The 18,567-nt window shown below is 38.7% G+C and overlaps 2 protein-coding genes across 4 annotated transcripts in view; one reads left to right on the top strand and one right to left on the bottom strand.

The window, feature by feature from the left end:
* Nucleotides 1–1,238: 1,238 nt before the first annotated feature.
* The window catches only part of LOC110440443 (tryptophan 2,3-dioxygenase-like), a 21,081-nt gene continuing 3,752 nt past the window's right edge, over nt 1,239–18,567 (bottom strand). The window contains exons 2-14 of one of the 2 annotated variants that reach the window (XM_021483527.1): nt 18,087–18,144; nt 13,797–13,887; nt 12,926–12,993; nt 12,474–12,539; nt 11,238–11,299; nt 8,366–8,441; nt 7,722–7,835; nt 7,116–7,226; nt 4,933–4,989; nt 4,437–4,491; nt 3,784–3,921; nt 2,238–2,328; nt 1,239–1,496 (exon numbers count right to left, since the gene is read on the bottom strand). In XM_021483527.1, coding sequence (XP_021339202.1) covers nt 1,331–1,496; nt 2,238–2,328; nt 3,784–3,921; nt 4,437–4,491; nt 4,933–4,989; nt 7,116–7,226; nt 7,722–7,835; nt 8,366–8,441; nt 11,238–11,299; nt 12,474–12,539; nt 12,926–12,993; nt 13,797–13,887; nt 18,087–18,143 — 1,152 coding nt within the window. In that variant the 5' untranslated portion in view covers nt 18,144 and the 3' untranslated portion in view covers nt 1,239–1,330. Of the gene's footprint in view, nt 1,497–2,237; nt 2,329–3,783; nt 3,922–4,436; nt 4,492–4,932; nt 4,990–7,115; nt 7,227–7,721; nt 7,836–8,365; nt 8,442–11,237; nt 11,300–12,473; nt 12,540–12,925; nt 12,994–13,796; nt 13,888–18,027; nt 18,145–18,567 lie in introns of those variants that run through there. The other variant, XM_021483528.1, reaches the window with a different exon arrangement.
* LOC110440444 (methionine adenosyltransferase 2 subunit beta-like) overlaps nt 10,358–18,567 on the top strand; it is a 23,315-nt gene continuing 15,105 nt past the window's right edge. The window contains exon 1 of one of the 2 annotated variants that reach the window (XM_021483530.1): nt 10,358–10,681. In XM_021483530.1, the coding sequence (XP_021339205.1) occupies nt 10,619–10,681 (63 nt within the window). In that variant the 5' untranslated portion in view covers nt 10,358–10,618. Of the gene's footprint in view, nt 10,682–14,373; nt 14,436–18,567 lie in introns of those variants that run through there. The other variant, XM_021483536.1, reaches the window with a different exon arrangement.

The raw sequence follows: 18,567 nt of genomic DNA, 5'->3' as shown, positions 1-18,567 counted from the left end.
CTGCATTTGCTTATCTCGGTTTCGGCCCCCGTGCTCCTTGCTAGGTCTCCTTTAAAATGAGAAATGTCTAGTTGGAAGTAAAGCATTTCTCCGACAGATCCGTCCGACGAGGGGAAATATGTTGATGCCTTACAGGATTACGCAGACTCCAAAGACATTGGAAATGCTGATATTAATGTTATGGTCACCAAACCAGCTTAGATATCCATAGTTTGTATAATACTGATTGAAGTGTGATTAGATGTGTATTACCTAGTCAGACGGATAGTACAGACTATAAAGACCTGGACAGTAACACTGTATTGTGTAAACAAAGATTATTTCTACAACAAAGGCAGGCGTATTATTGTGTGTGTTAAAAAAGTAAGGTATGCATCGCGTTTCTATAGACAGTGTTGGTGAGTATGTTGATTGTATCTAGATAAACTAGACGTTTATGTAACTTAACAAAAGGTTCGAAAATCCAAGAAGAAAATAATTATGAGAGGCAAATTGAAGGTATGTGATACTTTATTTTAATTGGTTTAGGGCTGGTATAGAATAAGTAAGCCAACGTATATAAAATACAAGTGTGGCGGATTACTCTTATTGTAATTTCAAACTTATACAATTAGAAAAAGATATTTTGAGATCAGAATTTTCCAATTCATAAAGGTCTAGCATGACAAATAATTGGGATAATGTTGATTTCGAGGATGGAAGCTTTTGATAAAAACTTAAGAGATGAAATAACAACGCGAGAGTTTTTTGTTTGTTAGATATTTGTCTGAAAGATTCCATTAACAGACAGCACATAGTTGATGGTATGAGTGATATTAAAACAGAGATTTTATCAATGATACTACTTCGAAGTTGTCTGAAATATTTCGTCGATGCTGCGTAACATACCTTTGAACTACCCAGCCTAGTGACAAACATCAGAATAGTATGATTAAAAAAGTACTTGGCTCACTGAAACAATTTAATATGAAGAGTATTGATACAATCTGTCCTATTTTAAAACTTATTTTAGTGCTTTTTAATATTTTTGTAAATCTTGTAACTCTTGCTTGTGGAAGGACATACTTTTCTTGATATGATAAGAGACATGGTAAGGGATGTCTTTCGTTTTTATTTTGGTGTCTTTTAAATTTCTCCTGTCGCCCTTTAGTCTTGTGTATGGGTTATAATCCCCTCCTTTGACGCTGTAGTGTATTTTATATTTCTTTTCTACTTGAAGATTAACACCGGATTCTCAACATATTTAAATCCATTTATTTGATAAGCAACATAAATTGTTTTTTCCTTAACTAATTGTTGATATAAAAACCAGCACACTGTAACACTATGGTTATGGTGAGCATTCCTTGCTCGCCCTGACCTCGTCGTCCACGCAGTCTCCATTGATGACGGAGCTGAGCGTTCTCTTCATGGTTATGGTGAGTGGTGGTATGTAGTCACGGGGTATGAGAAATGTTGACAAGTTGAACAGATCCAGAAAGACTTTGTATCTGTCACTGAAATATACCAAGAACATATATACCAGTAACTTAACTGGAGACCATTGTCCTTATCAAACAAAGTAGTCATACAGCTTGTCATAGAAATAGGTCACTGACATATTTACTGCCACAGATATATCTTTGTGTATGTCACAGAAATAGATTTGTACCTGTCTTCAATTTATATATCGCTTGGGGTAATTATTTCAATATAAGCTAGTTAAGTGTTCCTTGCCATTGGTGGTCACAACTATAACTATCATCACCCACATAACCGCATTTAAAGAAAAGTGAAATAAATATATACTGCCCTGTTATATTTTTCGGGCACTATATTTGTATTCGTGTAACATTACTGGTGCGAATCTTGTAATGTTCTCGAGTCAATTGGAAAATGTCGCCAAAGGACACCTAAGAAGAACAGTCATTACCACAGAAACATACATGTTATACTGACAGAGTGTTAACAGGGCTCAACCAGGCACAACATAGGGTTTATCAGTGGAGTAGTGCGCGATTTAACAGTTCACACACTTGCACAGATATATTCTTCCCATCGTCATTACAAAAAGAATGAAACTAGAGATGACCAATCTAGTTATTAAAGCCAATGCCTAGCGTAAAAATATAAATGCAATGATTTATGGATCACATGTTCCCTCAGGTAGCATGATATCACGTGCTCCAACACCTGCCACGTGACAGTATGTCCTACATTGTCATTGTATTGTGTGGCCTCGTGACTGTCAGCTGTACCTGATTGTTGAGCGGAGGTAGTGGTACCCGGACGAGCCGCCCGTCCCTACTTTACTGCCGATCATCCTCTGTACCATCATCACATGATTATCTGTAATATAATGTACACATGAAGCAAAATATATTCCCCTGTACGTGATTGTATTGTTCATACTTTATCAAAAAGTCAAAGCCTGTATCTTAACGCCAATTCGTTCATAAGCAATATTTCAAGAGATAATTCGTTATAAAAATGTGCATTTTAAAGAAGTTCAAACCCATAAAATGCATACATTGATGGTTCTTATTTTATCCCCAGATCATTACGGTACATGCAAAGATACACATATAATATCTATAAAGAGTGCTGTGTATTTTGACGAAATGTATAAAATCACCAACAATTATACCACGACTCGGTGACAAGGATGGCACTGTGTAAATTTAGAAGAAAATTAAAGAAGTAACTGTCATGAACATTAAAAGGTAGAAATCAATCTCTTTTTATACCTACAATGCTATACAGTGACAATGTCTAAATAAATGTGTTCATTGTATATAAAAGTAATTCAAATAAATCGTTAAGTAAAAACACAATACTCAGAATTACAAACTGACAGTATTAGTTCTATACGTTTCCTAAGGACCAGAACAGAGAAAACAAATCTGGAGGACCTAAGTCGAGTAACAGTGCTGATCAGATAATAGTTAACAGACTACTTGCTGAACAAAGTAGAGCTGAAGTGTTTATATCCCCCTTCTAAGGTGTTTGTGTTAGACACATTTTTTCAAAGACAAATCTGAAGTGTTGATGAATTGTACATAAATAACGGTATGTGGCAATAAGGCATATGGACTTGTACTTACTACGTACTACAGAATTTTGCCACCGATGCCATATTTGAAAAATATGTTATCGAATTGCTTTTGATAACATTTATTTTCGGTTATATTTTTTTTATTTTATTATTTGATTTCATATTTGATTATATTTCGTATTTAATCTTATCTTTTATTTGATTATATTTCTTGTTAGAGTATTTTTCATATGCGCCTAGTTTTATTATTTAATAAATGCTTTTATTTTCCTATGTTTCTAAAAGATGCATTCCCGATGGTCTCGGCTTTTGTAAGTATTATAGACTGAAATTTCCTGTGACAATGCATTAACGATGGCTGGTAGGTATCTGGCAGTTATATATGGGTTTGCAGCATTAACGACGGCTGTAAGCTAGGTAGCGGTATAGTGTGGTATTGTACTGGTGTACTAGTATATTAAATGTGCTCAGTAACAATATGTATATACATCCTCAATCTGTCACATGTTGTTCATCACATGATTCACATGACAGTCGGTAGACTACATATTACTACAGGTAGACCTGAATTAAGTCTGAAACCACTCTGTGACATTACCTTATGGATTTATTTTTTTGTAAAAATGGAAAGTTCAGAACTTCATCAACACTGAAAAAAATAACCAAAACTTTACATGTGTGTTTTGTTATCATAGCATGATCTAGTAAAACATATATTATTGTTATGTATATTATTGAATATGTCTTACATCTCCATTTTGTCATGAGGGAGTCGATGTCCACCAGGAGTGTGAGAAGGTGGAAGGGTTGATTGAAGCGCGATTCGTCCCGGTACAGCGAGATCATCAGGGCGCCCTGGAACGCCTTGTGACTTAGTCTCCTTTCACCTAGGTAAATAAGTAAACCAGACATATAATCTTTATAACGTCAACAAGGCAGGTAAGAAAGGGATGCAATAGTCAAAAGTCATCCGTTGCTATGTGTATCAAACGTGCATCTGAAATCGTTGATACAAGATAAGAAATTGCTTTGAATTATCTAACAACAAATGTAACTTCACTTAAATGAAAATAAATACATTATATAAAATCAATCAATCAATCAATCAATCAATTAATGACCAGCAATTTCTTCGAATTAGCTGCAGTGTTGTCCTAGAAATTACAAATACCTAGCTTTACAATACAGCTTGTTCTACCATTCGTTAGTTCTCAACGTACAGATGTAGATGACAATATTTTATCATTTCAGATCATTGCTTATCTCACACCGATCTCTTGTGTAGAAAAGTGTTAAACTAAATTCATATATGAACTGCAAAGTTCCAACGTTTATAAGCTTCAGTATGGTTAAATGGTATATTAAGGTAATATGCCATAATTATCATATCAAATAACAGCACCTCGTTCCATTGACTTCTGATGTTTCTCCGGGTCGAACACAGTATCAAAGCTGTCCTAGAACAAGACAAAACATATCGGTATGAAATTAATGAAAATTCACTTTTAGTGATCTTGGAACTATCTAATACTGATACAGTTTCTTAGACTTGCGTGTACTTACATGATTTGCGTTGCTCATATGTTTCCATATTCAGGAACATTTCTAATATGGTATAACAGCGGGGTTGAGGTATGACTGTTATTATAAACACTTTAAGCAAATTTGTTTTTAGGATTATTTTCATATTTTAACCAAATTCCTCTTATTAGATTTGGAGATTATGAAATTATGTTATCTGGTAAAAAAAATCAAATAAATGAGTATAATTGATATTTGTAAAATGTATGTTATTGAGAATCATGTTTTAGGCCATGCTGTGACAATGAATCATTGTACTTGACAGATTGAAGAGATGTGTTATAAAGAAGCTGAAATGAGATCCTTTCTTTGTTTACCTTTTGTTTCTGGTACTCCGCCATGAGTGTTTCCTTCACTTCAGGGTCATTTTCATCCTGTTTACAAATCACAGATCAAAATCATTATGTCTTCCCTTCTAATAATGCACGCCTAATTCTCGCAATATCAGCAACAACAATTATTTATTCTTTTTGATCTATTATATGATTTATAAGAATGAGACGTTATTGGTGTATTAACAAGATTAGGAAAATATGAGATAAAAGCTATTCCCGATGACCTAGCCCTAGGTTTCAGAATGTTCACTAACTTTTGAAGGTTCTTTCACTTCAGATTTTCCTTTCATTCCAGTATAGATTTTTCTATAGATAAACCTAAGTTGGGTAAATCCCTTAAGTGAAGATACGTATACTAAACTGGAAGAGAGAGCATAAACCTGGTTATGTGTCAACAATTACGAGTCGTTATCTCAAATCCAAATCAATTTCAATATTTTTAACGTTTTGTGATTTGGAAAAACCACCAAATATGTTTCATGCACCCATCTAAATCAAAATATCTTTTAGCAGGTCATTAACAGGTTAGTACTAGTGGTCCTCCACACTTACCCAGGAGGCCGTACCTTAACATGTTAGTACCACTAGTCATCCACACTTACCAACGAGGCCTTACCTTAACAGGTTAGTACCACTAGTCATCCACACTTACCCAGGAGGCCTTACCTTAACAGGTTAGTACCACTAGTCATCCACATTTACCCAGGAGGCCTTACCTTAACATGTTGGTACCACTAGTCATCCACACTTACCCAGGAGGCCTTACCTTAACAGGTTAGTACTAGTGGTCAACCACACTTACCAAGGAGGCCTTACCTTAACAGGTTAGTACTAGTGGTCCTCCACACTTACGCAGGAGGCCTTACCTGAACATGTTGGTACCACTAGTCATCCACACATACCCAGGAGGCCTAACCTTAACAGGTTAGTACCACTCGTCCTCCACACTTACCCAGGAGACCTTACCTTAACAGGTTTGTACCACTAGTCCTCCACACTTACCCAGGAGGCCTTACCTTAACATGTTGGTACCACTGGTACTCCACACGTACCCAGGAGGCCTTACCTTAACAGGTTAGTACCAGTGGTCCTCTACACTTACCCAGGAGGCCTTACCTTAACAGGTTTGTACCACTAGTCCTCCACATTTACCCAGGAGGCCTTACCTTAACATGTTGGTACCACTAGTCCTCCGCACTTACCCAGGAGGCCTTACCTTAACAGGTTAGTACTAGTGGTCATCCACACTTACCAAGGAGGCCTTACCTTAACAGGTTAGTACTAGTGGTCCTCCACACTTACGCAGGAGGCCTTACTTGAACATGTTGGTACCACTAGTCATCCACACATACCCAGGAGGCCTTACCTTAACAGGTTAGTACCAGTGGTCCTCTTCACTTACCCAGGAGGCCTTAATTTAACAGGTTTGTACCACTAAACCTCTACACTAACCCAGAAGGCCTTACCTTAACAGGTTTGTACCACTGGTCCTCCACACTTACCCATGAGGCCTTACCTTAACAGGTTTGTACCACTGGTCCTCAACACTTACCCAGGAGGCCTTACCTTAACAGGTTTGTACCAGTGGTCCTCTACACTTACCCAGGAGGCCTTACCTTAACAGGTTAGTACCACTGGTCCTCCACACTTACCTAGGAGGCCTTACTTAACAGGTTAGTACCACTGGTCCTCCACACTTACCCAGGAGGCCTTACCTTAACAGGTTTGTACCAGTGGTCCTCCACACTTTCCCAGAAGGCCTTACCTTAACAGGTTAGTACTAGTGGTCCTCTACACTTACCCAGAAGGCCTTACCTTAACAGGTTAGTACTAGTGGTCCTCCACACTTACCCAGAAGGCCTTACCTTAACAGGTTGGTACCAGTGGTCCTCCACACTTACCCAGAAGGCCTTACCTTAACAGGTTAGTACTAGTGGTCCTCTACACTTACTCAGGAGGCCTTACCTTAACAGGTTTGTACCACTGGTCCTCCACACTTACCCAGGAGGCCTTACCTTAACAGGTTAGTACTAGTTGTCCTCCACACTAACCCTGGTGGCCTTACCTTAACAGGTTTGTACCACTGGTCCTCCACACCTACCCAGGAGGCCTTACCTTAACAGGTTTGTACCATTGGTCCTCGACACTTACCCAGTAGGCCTTACCTTAACAGGTTTGTACCACTGGTCCTCCAACCACCGGTTGACAGCACACTGGTACCTCTCCCAAAAGTGGAATTCAGCTTTGGCCAGTCCAGGAGTTCTTTCCAGCCATCGCTTTATTGAGTTTAGTAAAATAAAGAAACACGACAATCTAATGAGAATGGCAATGTTCATGAAGAAAAGCAGCGTAATAAAACATCTGTTATTTAATCAAATTTTAAAATATATATCTATACCATTGTCGTATGAATACAACTCCTAACAAAGATATATTCAAGGATGATTGAACTACCTTCAGTTGGCATTCACATTGCCTATGAGTGCCAACTGAAATCATTTTAATACTAATATTTACCAATTTTGGAATATGTTAATCTAATAAAAAAAAAGTTGTTTCGAAGTTCGGCATTTAACTTATATACGTGTATGCATAGTGTATGTGTTTTCAATTTATAGAAGAGCCACCTGTCCAGAAAAGGTGGGTGTCACAGTTATGACGTTATGATAATGATGACATCAACAATCGCGTAATGGCATTCATGGCTTTATAAAGGCCAAGGTTGGTGTATCAACTACACGTTGTTGGGGCGGGGTTTGTGGGATTCCTACCTCGACCAGTGTGAGGAGAGACGGACTGGAGATAGAGTCTTGTAACATCGCTATGTTCTCCGGGTCGTTGAACACCTTCATGTAATGCTGCTGGTTGTACTTAACGCGGCTGTCCTGTTACAGATAGACAGGCGTAACTGTGTTACTGGGCCTCATAGTACATTAGCATGCTACATTCATCAACTCATATTCGAAACTAGTCTATCAAAGGTTTTGAAAATTCTCATCAACATTGTATTCCTAGTAAAATAAATAATTCCCATCGCCATGAAGACAGTAGGCTATTTTATTTAATAATAATAATAATTCGAGGTTCTTATATACCGCTTTTACACAACCTAGTTCGTAGCTTGTCTCAAAGCGGTTCACAAATTATTATCCATGGTTATAGTGCCTTTGCAACCAGCCAATATCTTTCTCAACTGCCCTACCACGTACTCATTTTCAGCTGAGTAGACTAGAACAAGCGGAGTAAAGTATGTTATTCAAAGATACAACACAGTGCCGTGACGTGACTCGAACCCGCAACCCTTCGGTCACGAGCCGGTGTCCTACTACTAGACTACCGTGCCTCCTGAACCACATGCGTACAATACGCATGGAGTAATTCAATAAACGTGTTCTTTTACAAAACATACGCTTACCTCTTTTAAACCAATCTTGTTCTCAATTAAACGGAATTGAAGACTTTGGAATCCAGATGCCGTAGCAAGACGTGTTCTGTCAACAAAACATATTATATCTAAATATCGTTCATTCATAAGGAATTCACAACGTGCTGTCTAAATTCTGGGATATGTAGTGTAAATTCCGCTTTTCTACAGGTTTCCGGATTATATATGGTTCGGTTTAAGAAGAGAACACTGTTCTAGTTGGCTCTTTATATTTACACAGACCATGGCTTGTGGATTATAGTGAGTAACGAAGTTATATCGCCTGGTTTTACATTTCATTTTACCTGATGTTTTTTATACAGAGCTACAGAGCTAGGTGTATGATAGGTCACATGCAAAAAAAAACCACTATGCTTTTACCAAGTCCTGCGGACAACCCATGACAGCAGTGTCAGTGAGTGACTAATAAAACATTTTAAAAAACTACTCATGACACAGAAAGTGACGTTACTATGTTAACGCCATAGGTCAACGTATGTTGACAGGAACAATGCTATTCTATTCCCATCGTAACCAACTGTGGGAACAATGACACATGAACAATAGCACGCCCTATGATGCCTATTGCAGTCACTTGTTTAGCCTGAGAGTTCACATTCACGGCTTTGTCCTTGTACTTAGTGGCCCAACTTCATGTGTGTACTGTACCTTAAATCCCTGATCCATTCTCATTTATCCTTTTAATTATATTGTAATGTATTGTAAAGTAAATATTTTATATACAAATCGGTCAAAATATGACGTAGACCGCGTATTATAGTTTGACTACTTTGCCGATTGTAAAACACATGTCTATATTGGTGATAGATGAGTTTCTTACTTGTATACTCGTCAATTGGTTGTGGCACGCTATTAATAGGGTAGCACTTATAAACTTGTGATTATTTAACATATTCGGGATAATAATTCATCACATAATGTACTGTTTTATCCAGTCAATATACCCGTGTAATATTTTTTTGCATATTAGCCCTGTGATTGGTTGTAAGTTTCAATTGTTTCGATTGTGACGTCACACCTAGGACAAGTACATGACGTCACAGACTTACGCACTGGAGTCAAAATGGCGACTTTTTATATTTCAGGGTTGCATGAAAATTGTGGTTTTACACGAATAAATGCGAAAACTCTATAGTATGTGATGAAAAGGAGCTTATGTTCGTTGTCATTTCATATGAAATTTATTTAACTCATCATGAGTTTTCCATTTTAGCTCGCCAGAGGCTTGCTAAATTGGAAAATTCTTAGATTGTTTCATAAATCTCATATGAAATGGAAACATGTAAGATCATATATATATTGTACACGGGTTCAGGTAGTACAACCAGTGGAATGTGTATGAGTGACGTGTCGATGACTTTAGTACGGTATGCACTCTGTAACCTTTCATCAGACAGATTACTCGTAACATGTATGTGCACTTAGGTGATGTTGAAATGTAATCCATGATGATATAATCGACAGGTCGATCAGGATCGATTACTTAGGTACTTAGGATGTAAGAGATAAAACTTGATTTGCGAATAGATTCGGGTACGCATTGTTTAACACCTGGCCACCGATTCGCAAGCGTCTTACTCCTTCATCCTAGATATTTTTCATAATATGTTTTTCTTCCTTATCGTGTATTAAAATGGGTTTTTGGGGGGGGGGGGGGGGGGGGGGGGTCCTGTGTGACTTCATGGTTGTTGCCTTGCCATCCGCTGGATGATTTTTATATACTCCCCTTTTCACTTGGCTTTTATTTATGATTGGCATTTTCTTATTCCTACTTGGGAACCCATTACAGAAATCCACCTCTTATTTTCGTTGTCTCATGGGTGTGCGCCAATGTTTTTGCTTTGTTTTCTTTTATTCTCCAAGAATCGTACTACGTCTGCTAAATTATATACTTATTACGCTATACTTTTAGTGTCATTAGCGATGATATGGATGTTTAAGCATCTATCCTTGGGTGTCTTCTAATGTAAAACAAACACCATTACGGTTCAACCATCTTCTAGTATATTAAAGGGAAGTTGTCAAAGAAAGGCATCGTGCACTTGATATCTTCCACAGATGTGAGTTCGACATGACGTTAGTGGAACCGACAGTGTCGATATAGGCAGACAACTCCTTCTGTGGCCCTCTCTCGATTAGCTCCAGTGATATGTCGTCAACATAACATTAGCAACAGTTGTATTTGCACTCTTTGAGGGCACAGTTTCTAGCTAAAGAATTCCAATGAACGCATGGGCTAGAACGAGAGACACTGGACTACACAATGTACATGTACATTGTAAACAAATAAGTGTGCATACTCTCTTAGTGTAAACGAACCGACTTTGTTTATTCGCTTGTATCAACCTTTCGTACATGTTAACACCGAAGGGTACATACGCTTTACTGGTCACTAGCATGGCCGGATTAATGTGATAGAGTACATGTACATTACGTCACGCTCCGATGACCTGAGTACATAGAATATATGTAAGTCGTCGGAGCGTGACATTAACTTTACAGTGTGTGATATATGAAACTGTATACAATAACAATGGCTTAGTGTACATCTCCATAGGTATCTGGACTTTGTATAGTCAAAGTGACCACAGTAAATATCGCCAGGGGTTCTTTCCTCAGTTGACCTCTCCTCCTTATAAGTGAGAATTATCGACCATCGATAGGCTACATTATACTTAAGTAATAGTAGTAAGTGGCGTTGGCGAAGTTCGAGTTTTAATTTTTAAGAAGTTTAAGAAATTAACAACATACTGACAAACATTTGTTAATCAGAGACGTCGTCTTAAACAAAGGGGGTCCATTTCATGGTGTCATAGATGAGTAATCATGGTATAAACCTTACCGAAATTCCAGAAAGTCGAGCGGCGTCATGGTTTCCAGAATGAGAAACTGGTCGACTAATAACTGAAAAATGAAAGTTAAGAAAAGTAATGATAATATTAAGGTATTTCATTGCTAGTAAGACATGTAACTTTGAACAAAGCCCAAGCTCAATAGATACACCCGCCCACTCCCGCCCACACCCGCCCACTCCCGCGTTGTATGTCTCTATTATATTTTACTTGAAAACCTACCTCTGCATTCGCTGGTGAAAAGATACATAAACAAAGTTACCCCTTCGTTATTAAAACATAAGATACAAGTGAAAGAGGTTTGAAAATAACACGTGCGAATAATGACCTACGTACGAAACGCGTTAAACTGCGTACAGAATAGTTCTAGAATCTGTAATGGTCCAGAAAATATAGGTCACAGGTCAACAATCTTCACCCGTATATTGAACAGCAGATGAGGTTTGGTAAAAAAAAAAATACTACCTGAAAACTCCCGAAACGAGTTTCCTCTAATATTCAATGAAACTGGGGAAATCACTGAAACTTCGCTCTGGCGAGCAACAATTATTTATCCGTAGAATTAACAGCTGATGAATATTCAACCTGTACCAAAACGTGAGAAAAATATGACACAAAAACGTATTTCTTTCAACGCTCAGTTCAGTTCAACTTCTTTTGTCTGCAAGACACATCTTCACCCAAAATGTTATTGTAATTAGGTTTCCCAAACTTTCATAAAAAGGTGTTTTCTGGTGTTCGTCGGAGCAGAAAGTATAGGTCAATATAACCCTGTGTTAGAACGCGACCCCTTCACCCGAGACGCTGCATCGCAAAGCACCTAAGCAACCATTGATGTAATAGATTAACAGAACATGAAACGTGGTCAAAACGCATGAAATTACAAGGAGACTATGGTCCTGAAATAGAAGGGCGGTTGGAAACATGATAACTGTATGTAATCTCACAACAATGTTCTAACATGGTCAACAATCTCGATCCAGAATTATCGTTTCCTTAAAAGTGAATGAAATAGGTAGAGAAAAGGGTTTGATTATTTTGAATTACTAAAGTATGATATCTGTAAAACGTGTAGAGAAAAAGGTTTGATTATTTTGAATTGTTGACATACGTCCCCCTTCTTCTTAAAGTTTACTTACGGTCTTGAAATCTGTTTGAACCCTTACCTTAAGGATAAGTGTATCTTAAAGTTTACTTACGGTCTTGAAATCTGTTTGAACCCTTACCTTAAGAATAAGCGTAATACGGCTAAGCCGATTGTTGATGTGCCTTGCTTTGCCTTCATCAAGTACCTGAAACAATAGAAATACGCTGTTCATATGTCGACTGACTCGGACTTGGTGATGGTATGTATTGTCAGAACCTTCCTGGACAACATATCTTTGTAAAACGTATCTGCTTTACGTGCATTGTAAGACATTCTACCTTTTCCACTGACAAAACGACGAGTTTGCCTTCCACAACCCCTTTAAAATGAAGCAGACACACATTAAAATACATAAATTTTATGTTTCTTAGCTTCGCAACTCCGCTGTTTCCAGGATTGCAAAGTAAGACTAGAATGCAATTGTTCATGCAAGAGCGACAACTGGAACCATACTCGACTTCTTTCATCTCCAAAATAATTCGTATATTCACTTTCGCGAAATGATGTGGTCATGATTTTTAAAGAACTTACCGGCACTGTAAAAATCTCTCGGACAGAGTCTAATTCAAACAGGATCTGCTTGAACCATAATTCATATGCTACAAATAAAGAATAATATTTTTTAAATTATAATCATAAAAACCTGTAAGGAATCCAAGCGAAATCCCTTATAGATAACGGGCGCAATCCAACAATCAAAGAAACCAGGTGTGATTCGGCAATTACATATATCACAGGAGCAACCCAACAGTCATGGAAAACAGGCGCAATCTCACTATCATAGATATCAGACGCAATCTCACCATCATAGATATCAGACGCAATCTCACCATCATAGATATCAGACGCAATTTCACCATCATAGATATCAGACGCAATCCCACCAGCATAGATATCAGGCGCAATCCCCCAATCATAGATAACAGGCCCTATCAAACAATTATAGATAACAGGTGCAATCCCCCAATCATAGATAACAGGCCCTATCAAATAAGCATAGATAACAGGCGTAATCCGACAATCATTGATAACAGGCGCAATCCTACAATCACAGATATAAGTCGTAATACCACAATCACAGATACATTATCAGGCACAATCATAGATATCTCAACCTTTAACGTTGGGTTAATTACGTGATTTCTGCATTTTTTGTTTATTTGAGAACTGACCTCACATTTTGTCATTTCTGTGCAAATTGGAACATGATCTTTTATATCCGTTTTCTAAGAAATGACATTGATATTTTCTGTCCTTCCTGTAGGAGGTGGATTTTCCCTTTTTTCCCCACTGAATTGCTGTCCGTTGTGTTAAATGTGAACATGACCTTTTTACCCTTTGTGTTGAAGGTGACCTTGACTTCTTTTACCTTTATATCAGAGGTGACCTTGACCTCCCCTACCTTGGTGTGTGATGATAAACAAGTGTTCGTCATGAACTGGCTTTCCCGCCTCCGCACTGGTCATGGACTGACATTTCAACAGGCTCGGCAACTGCAATAATATGTAAAAGTTCAGAATGTAGACTTACTGTAAACAGTTCGTCCATGAACAGTGAAACATGTAAAATGTAGACACAATTTAGTTGTTTAATACCGTCTAGATATAAACCATATATTTGTACAATCTTACTTTTAGATAACAAATAATGCTATGTGTATAATATAATACCAATATTTGCGTATAATATGATATATTTTAATGATATGCAGGTATAAAAAATATAGATGGATTTGAAATGTGCCTTGTTACGTTAAAACAACCGAAATCCCAACGAATCTATGTGTAGTTTGAATTTGTGTTAGGTCATACAGCGTGTGTCTTTTAAATAACAAATGGACAGGGGTCACAAGCGGGAATCATTAATCATAGTTCCTCACAACAGGCAGCGACTGTATAATTAAGTAATTTATAATATATGATAACCGCTTGTGCTAGCTCCTAGGTTTTACATATTTCCTTAATCTTCTTTTGAGGCCAAGAATATCTTTGGTTCTCTGTTCTATATAGGCAGAATTCAAATCTCCTTCAGCTGAAATCAGGTAAGTAATTTCTTACCATTCCTACATGTTCCTTGAAGTTATCCATAACCACTCTACAACACCCCCAACCCCCTCTACATATTCAACCACTTACCTACAATTTATACATATATCATTTTATATATTTTTTCTCCTCCTGCTTTCCTTTTTTGGGGCTCCTTTCACTCCCTATGCTATATCTCCAATATTAAAAGATATTTCACATATAATTATTTTATAGATCCCATCTACATATTTACTGTATCCAACCTACATATTTACAGCATCACACATTCATATTTACTGTGTCCAATCAATTTGTTTAGTGTGTCCCGCCTACAACTTTATATTTACCTTCATATTTACCATGTCCCACCTATTTACTGTGTCCCACCTATTTACCGTGTCCAACTTATTTACCCTGTCCCACCTACATATCTACCGTGTCCTACCTATTAACTGTGTCCCACCTACATATTTACCGTGTCCCACCTACATATGCGACCTATTTACTGTGTCCACTGTGTCCCACCTATTTACCGTGTCCCACTTATTTACCCTGTCCCACCTACATATCTACCGTGTCCTACCTATTAACTGTGTCCCACCTACATATGTACCGTGTCCCACCTATTTACTGTGTCCGACCTATTTACTGTGTCCCTCATACCTATTTACTGTGTCCACCCTATTTACCGTGTCCCTCCTATTTACCGTGTCACACTTATTTACCCCGCCCCACCTACATATCTACCGTGTCCTCCCTATTAACTGTGTCCCCCCTACATATGTACCGTGTCCCACCTATTTTCTGTGTCCAACTAGCTATTTCCTGTGTCCCACCTATTTACCCTGTCCCACCAACATATCTACCGTGTCCTCCCTATTAACTGTGTCCCACCTATTTACTGTGTCCCACCTACATATTTACCGTGTCCCACTTATTTACCCTGTCCCACCTACATATCTACCGTGTCCTACCTATTAACTGTGTCCCACCTACATATTTACCGTGTCCCACCTATTTACTGTGTCCCAGCTATTTACCGTGTCCCCCCTATTTACTCTGTCCAACCTACATATTTACCGTGTCCTGCCTATTTCCTATTTACCGTGTCCGCCCTATTTACTATGTCCAACCTACATATTTTCCGTGTCCCACCTACCTACATATTTTGTGTCCCACCTACATAGTTACCGTGTCCCACCCACTTATTTACCCTGTCCCACCTACATACTGTGTCCAACCTATTTACTGAGTCCCACCTACATACTGTGTCCGACCTATTTACTGTGTACTACCTACATATTTACCCACCTACATATCTGCCGTGTCCTCCCTATTAACTGTGTCCCACCTATTTTCTGGGTCCAACTAGCTATTTACTTTGTCCCGCCTATTTACTGTGTCGCACCTACATACTGTGTCCAACCTATTTACTGTGTCCCACCTATTTACTGTGTCCAACCTATTTACTGTGTCCCACCTACATACTGTGTCCAACCTATTTACCGTGTCCCACCTATTTACTGTGTCCCACCTACATATTTACCGTGTCCCATCTATTTACTGTGTCCCACCTATTTACTGTGTCCAACCTATTTACCGTGTCCCACCTATTTACTGTGTCCCACCTATTTACTGTGTCCTACCTACATATTTACCGTGTCCCTCATATTTACTGTGTCCCACCTATTTACTGTGTCCCACCTATTAACTGTGTCCCCCCTATTTCCTCTGTCCAACCTACATATTTACCGTGTCCCACCTATTTTCTGTGTCCAACTAGCTATTTACTGTGTCCCACATATTTACTGTGTCCCACCTACATATTAACCGTGTCCCTCCTACATATTTACCGTGTCCCACCTATTAACTGTGTCCCACCTATTTACTGTGTCCCACCTACTTATTTACCGTGTCCCACCTACATATTTACCGTGTCCCACCTACATATTTACTGTGTCCCACCTATTTACTGTGTCCCACCTACTTATTTACCGTGTCCCACCTACATATTTACCGTGTCCCACTACCTTCATATTTACCATGTCCCACCTATTTACTGTGTCCCACCTATTTACTGTGTCCCCCCTATTAACTGTGTCCCCCCTATTTACTCTGTCCAACCTACATATTTACCGTGTCCCACCTATTTTCTGTGTCCAACTAGCTATTTACTGTGTCCCACCTATTTACTTTGTCCCACCTACATATTAACCTTGTCCCACCTACATATTTACCGTGTCCCACCTACATATTTACCGTGTCCCACCTATTTACCGTGTCCCACCTACATATTTACTGTGTCCCACCTACATATTTACTGTGTCCCACCTACATATTTACCGTGTCCCACCTACATATTAACCTGTCCCACCAACCTATTTACCGTGTCCCACCTATTTACCGTGTCCCACCTATATATTTACAGTGTCCCACCTATTTACTGTGTCCCACCTATTTACTGTGTCCAACCTATTTACCGTGTCCCACCTATTTACTGTGTCCCACCTACATATTTACTGTGTCCCACCTATTTACCGTGTCCCACCTATTTACTGTGTCCCTCATATTTACTGTGTCCCACCTATTTACTGTGTCCCACCTATTAACTGTGTCCCACCTATTTACTGTGTCCAACCTTTTTACCGTGTCCCACCTATTTACTGTGTCCAACCTACATATTTACCGTGTCCCAACTACATATTTACTGTGTCCCACCTACATATTTACCGTGTCCCACCTATTTACTGTGTCCCACCTATTTACCGTGTCCCACCTATTTACTGTGTCCAACCTATTTACCGTGTCCCACCTATTTACTATGTCCAACCTATTTACCGTGTCCCACCTATTTACTGTGTCCCACCTATTTACTGTGTCCCACCTACATATTTACCGTGTCCCACCTATTTACTGTGTCCCACCTATTTACTGTGTCCCACCTACATATTTACCGTGTCCCACCTATTTACTGTGTCCCACCTATTTACTGTGTCCCACCTACATATTTACCGTGTCCCACCTATTTACTGTGTCCCACCTATTTACTGTGTCCCACCTACATATTTACCGTGTCCCACCTATTTACTGTGTCCCACCTATTTACTGTGTCCCACCTACATATTTACCGTGTCCCACCTATTTACTGTGTCCCACCTATTTACTGTGTCCCACCTACATATTTACCGTGTCCCACCTATTTACTGTGTCCCACCTATTTACTGTGTCCAACCTACATATTTACCGTGTCCCAACTACATATTTACTGTGTCCCACCTACATATTTACCGTGTCCCACCTATTTACTGTGTCCCACCTATTTACCGTGTCCCACCTACATATTTACCATGTCCCACCTATTTACTGTGTCCCACCTATTTACTGTGTCCCACCTACATATTTACCGTGTCCCACCTATTTACTGTGTCCCACCTATTTACTGTGTCCCACCTTCATATTTACCGTGTCCTACCTATTTACTGTGTCCTACCTACATATTTACCGTGTCCCACCTATTTACTGTGTCCCACCTACATATTTAACGTGTCCTACATATTTACCGTGTCCCACCTATTTATAGTGTCCCACCTATTTATAGTGTCCCACCTACATATTTACACTGTGTCCCATCTACACATGTATTGGCTCTGTCGTCCTGTTCCTACCTGCAGGTACTCGCCATACAGTTTCGGTTTGTCAATATTTGAGTCTGCTTCTGACATCCTGTTTAAAAAAATCGAAAACATTCATATATTAAATAACTGTACTGTTATGCACATTATATCCACCACACAACAAGATCTATCTTTATTCACACAACAGGCGTTTCTCATTTTATTCTCAGGATATTGGCACGTATAGAATATGATGCGCATTTAATATTACAACCGTTTGCATGGTGTGAGGGATTTAAAAAAAAAATGAAAATAAGACTTTGACAGCCGAATACAATCAAAATAATAGTCATGCTTTGAAATGAATAGCATCGGGCATTTATACTGCAGTATGAAATATATATATATTTGTCAGCAATGTGTAGCACGTGGGTTAGGAAGGTGTGTTACGAATTAGCCAATCATCGTCGTTGAAAGTCTTGTACCGAATCCAGGTTAAGGTCGTTAATTATATAGCATGTGACCCGTATGT

Source organism: Mizuhopecten yessoensis, unplaced genomic scaffold (genome assembly GCF_002113885.1).
Source record: "Mizuhopecten yessoensis strain PY_sf001 unplaced genomic scaffold, ASM211388v2 scaffold11181, whole genome shotgun sequence".
Classification (NCBI taxonomy): Eukaryota; Metazoa; Mollusca; class Bivalvia; order Pectinida; family Pectinidae; genus Mizuhopecten; species Mizuhopecten yessoensis.
The sequence above is the reverse complement of the archived record's forward strand: the minus strand, read 5'-3'. Positions and strand labels throughout refer to the sequence as shown.